We start from the raw sequence: 2,500 nt of genomic DNA on the forward strand, positions 1-2,500 counted from the left end.
TGAAAAACACAAAATTCTGATTTATAAATAATAATAATGAAAATTAGATAAAAGGAAGTTTTAGTGCTCTCATTTTAATATTTCAGTAGATGACTGATACATCTATATGACACCTTAGATCAAGTCTTACTTCCAGCATAAGTTTAATATCTATTGATATTGAAGGATTACATAATAACAAACATATTTTTGCTTCTCTACTTATGTTTTTTTTTCTCATCACAATCAAATATCTGCAAAGGGTTTAATTTAGAAATTAAGTCTGTTAAATAAAGAGATATAAAACACTAAAAAAGTTGATCATTGATCACTACAGTCTCTTCTATTGCAGGGAAATGAATTAACAAACTACAGACCAAGATAACAACTGATGATCTGTATGTAATATTCATATCACAAAATCTTATTAAGTTATCCCCTTCTTGTGCATGGCCTAAAAAATTAAATTGGCTATACACCTTCAAAATGTTTAGTTATTGTCTCCACACAGCACAAGACATTACTGAAGACTGACACATTAATCATTAGTCAAATGCAGAATATCTTACGCATGCAAAGAACACAGCAGACGTCAGAATAATTTTCTAGATTCCAATTCAACACTAAGACAATTAATGAGATAACGCTGAATTATGTCTTTGAATCAGAGTAGAAGTATATGCATTCTCTAAAATGTAAATGGTCAAGATGGCTTACTATGACCACTTCAAACAAAACATCTTTGTTACTTATTTCCATCTATGAATGCAAAAGTGTATACTACATTTAAAATAGTCTTAACATAATTATGCTGTACATTTTTATGCCATCCATAATCCTATGAAGTCTGCATAAATTGCACTCTACATGATACAGAAACTAAAATGAAGACATGGATATTTTTGCAAATTTGTTGTCAATCAGAAGTGAACAATTGGCTTTTTTGAACAAAGAATTCTACACACTGATTAATAAAATATGTATCAGGCATGTAAGCAGACAAACAAATAAATAAATTAAATTGAAAGAAAATAATAAAACTATATTGGTGTATATCAATTTTGAATCTAACACCTTCACTTCTTTCACTCTACACATCATCACTAGACTGTTACAGTTACTAAGTATACATTCATTCTTGTTGATTATGACCCATGAGAGTCAACTTTAACTAACTTGAAAAAAAAAACTAAGAACAATACAATAAAATAAACAATCTTACCTGTGTTTCCTCCTTTACTTGATTAAGCACATCTGGATCACAGTCACGATACTTTTGCAGACTATTAAGAAGCTCATCTCTTGTGCTCTCCAGTTCTGAGAGTTTTTCCAACAACTCTTCTCTACCTTCACCTTCTTCTCTTCCAATCTACAAATCAAATTAGGAATTTTGTATTCGGAAAGAATGTTATTAGTAGTCTCTCCCTCTTTATACGAAATTGGAGATATTTTGTATTGGGAAAAAATATGAACAAGAAGTCTCTGCCTTTCTATATAGAAATGGAGGTATTTTGCATTGGGAAAAGAATATTATGTATAAGAAATCTCTGCCTCACTATACAAAATAGGATATATTTTGTATTGGGGAAAAAAAATTATGAATAAGAAATCTCTGCAACTCTATGCAGAAATGGAAATGTATCATAGTGATTATAATAAATTTCACATAGCTCTTCTTGTCTAGAAAACTTTACACAGTCACAAGAGCTACAGTCAACCATCAGGTTTTAGCCTATCAATTCACTGTCTTTCATGTTTTGGTATGTATCTTTAAAAATATCTGCTTCTCTGAAATACATATTTTTCAAACTGCTATAAATAACTGTGTCAAAACTGTATTCTAACGAATTACATAGATATACATATCCAGCTTTTCAAAGGCATGAATATAATGGGTTAATGATAAAAAATATTTATGATTACTAGAGGCTAATCAAGGTATGCATACTTGAAAGTAACAACATTCATCTATTTACATTCAAGCTCAACACCGAAATGGTTTCTAAGATGAATTCTCCTTAATCTCTTTTTATGAAACTTCAAAGCAAACTTTGTGAGTTGAAAAATTCTTTTAGTTCTTACCATTGCCTGTTCCACCTTTGACTGAGATGTTTTCAGTCTTTTGTTCAATTCTTGTTCTCGGGATGACAAATCGTCTATCTTTCTCTTACGGATGCTAGTGGCTTTGCTGTTAAAGAAAGCATCATTAATGTAATGCACAATTCCATGAGATAAAATACTGTTTCCCTTCCTGTTTTATCTTTTTTTCCTCTTATGACAGTTTTGGAAACCCAAGTCTCACTCTAGACTACTTCTATCATCTATATTATCACAACATATATATGGTACCATAACACAATATCTTTGAACTATATTTTTCAATAGAAGACTTTTCTAAACATGCAGAATACATTTCAGGAAGAGCATTATGAAACCTAAAAATATATAACATATTAAGCCTACTACTTCCTACCTTGTAGCACTAAGCAAAGGAGAAAATAAAGTCTAAATACAACAACAA

At 30.2% G+C, this 2,500-nt stretch overlaps 1 protein-coding gene across 1 annotated transcript in view; it reads right to left on the reverse strand.

The window, feature by feature from the left end:
• LOC113804716 (meiotic nuclear division protein 1 homolog) overlaps positions 1-2,500 on the reverse strand; it is a 27,368-nt gene that overhangs the window by 1,324 nt on the left and 23,544 nt on the right. Inside the window, exons 4-5 of the mRNA XM_070135086.1 lie at positions 2,062-2,167; positions 1,202-1,348 (exon numbers count right to left, since the gene is read on the reverse strand). Of these exons, the coding sequence (XP_069991187.1) occupies positions 1,202-1,348; positions 2,062-2,167 (253 nt within the window). The remainder of the gene's footprint in view (positions 1-1,201; positions 1,349-2,061; positions 2,168-2,500) is intronic.

The sequence above is a fragment of the Penaeus vannamei genome, chromosome 20, assembly GCF_042767895.1.
Source record: "Penaeus vannamei isolate JL-2024 chromosome 20, ASM4276789v1, whole genome shotgun sequence".
In the NCBI taxonomy this organism is placed as follows: domain Eukaryota; kingdom Metazoa; phylum Arthropoda; class Malacostraca; order Decapoda; family Penaeidae; genus Penaeus; species Penaeus vannamei.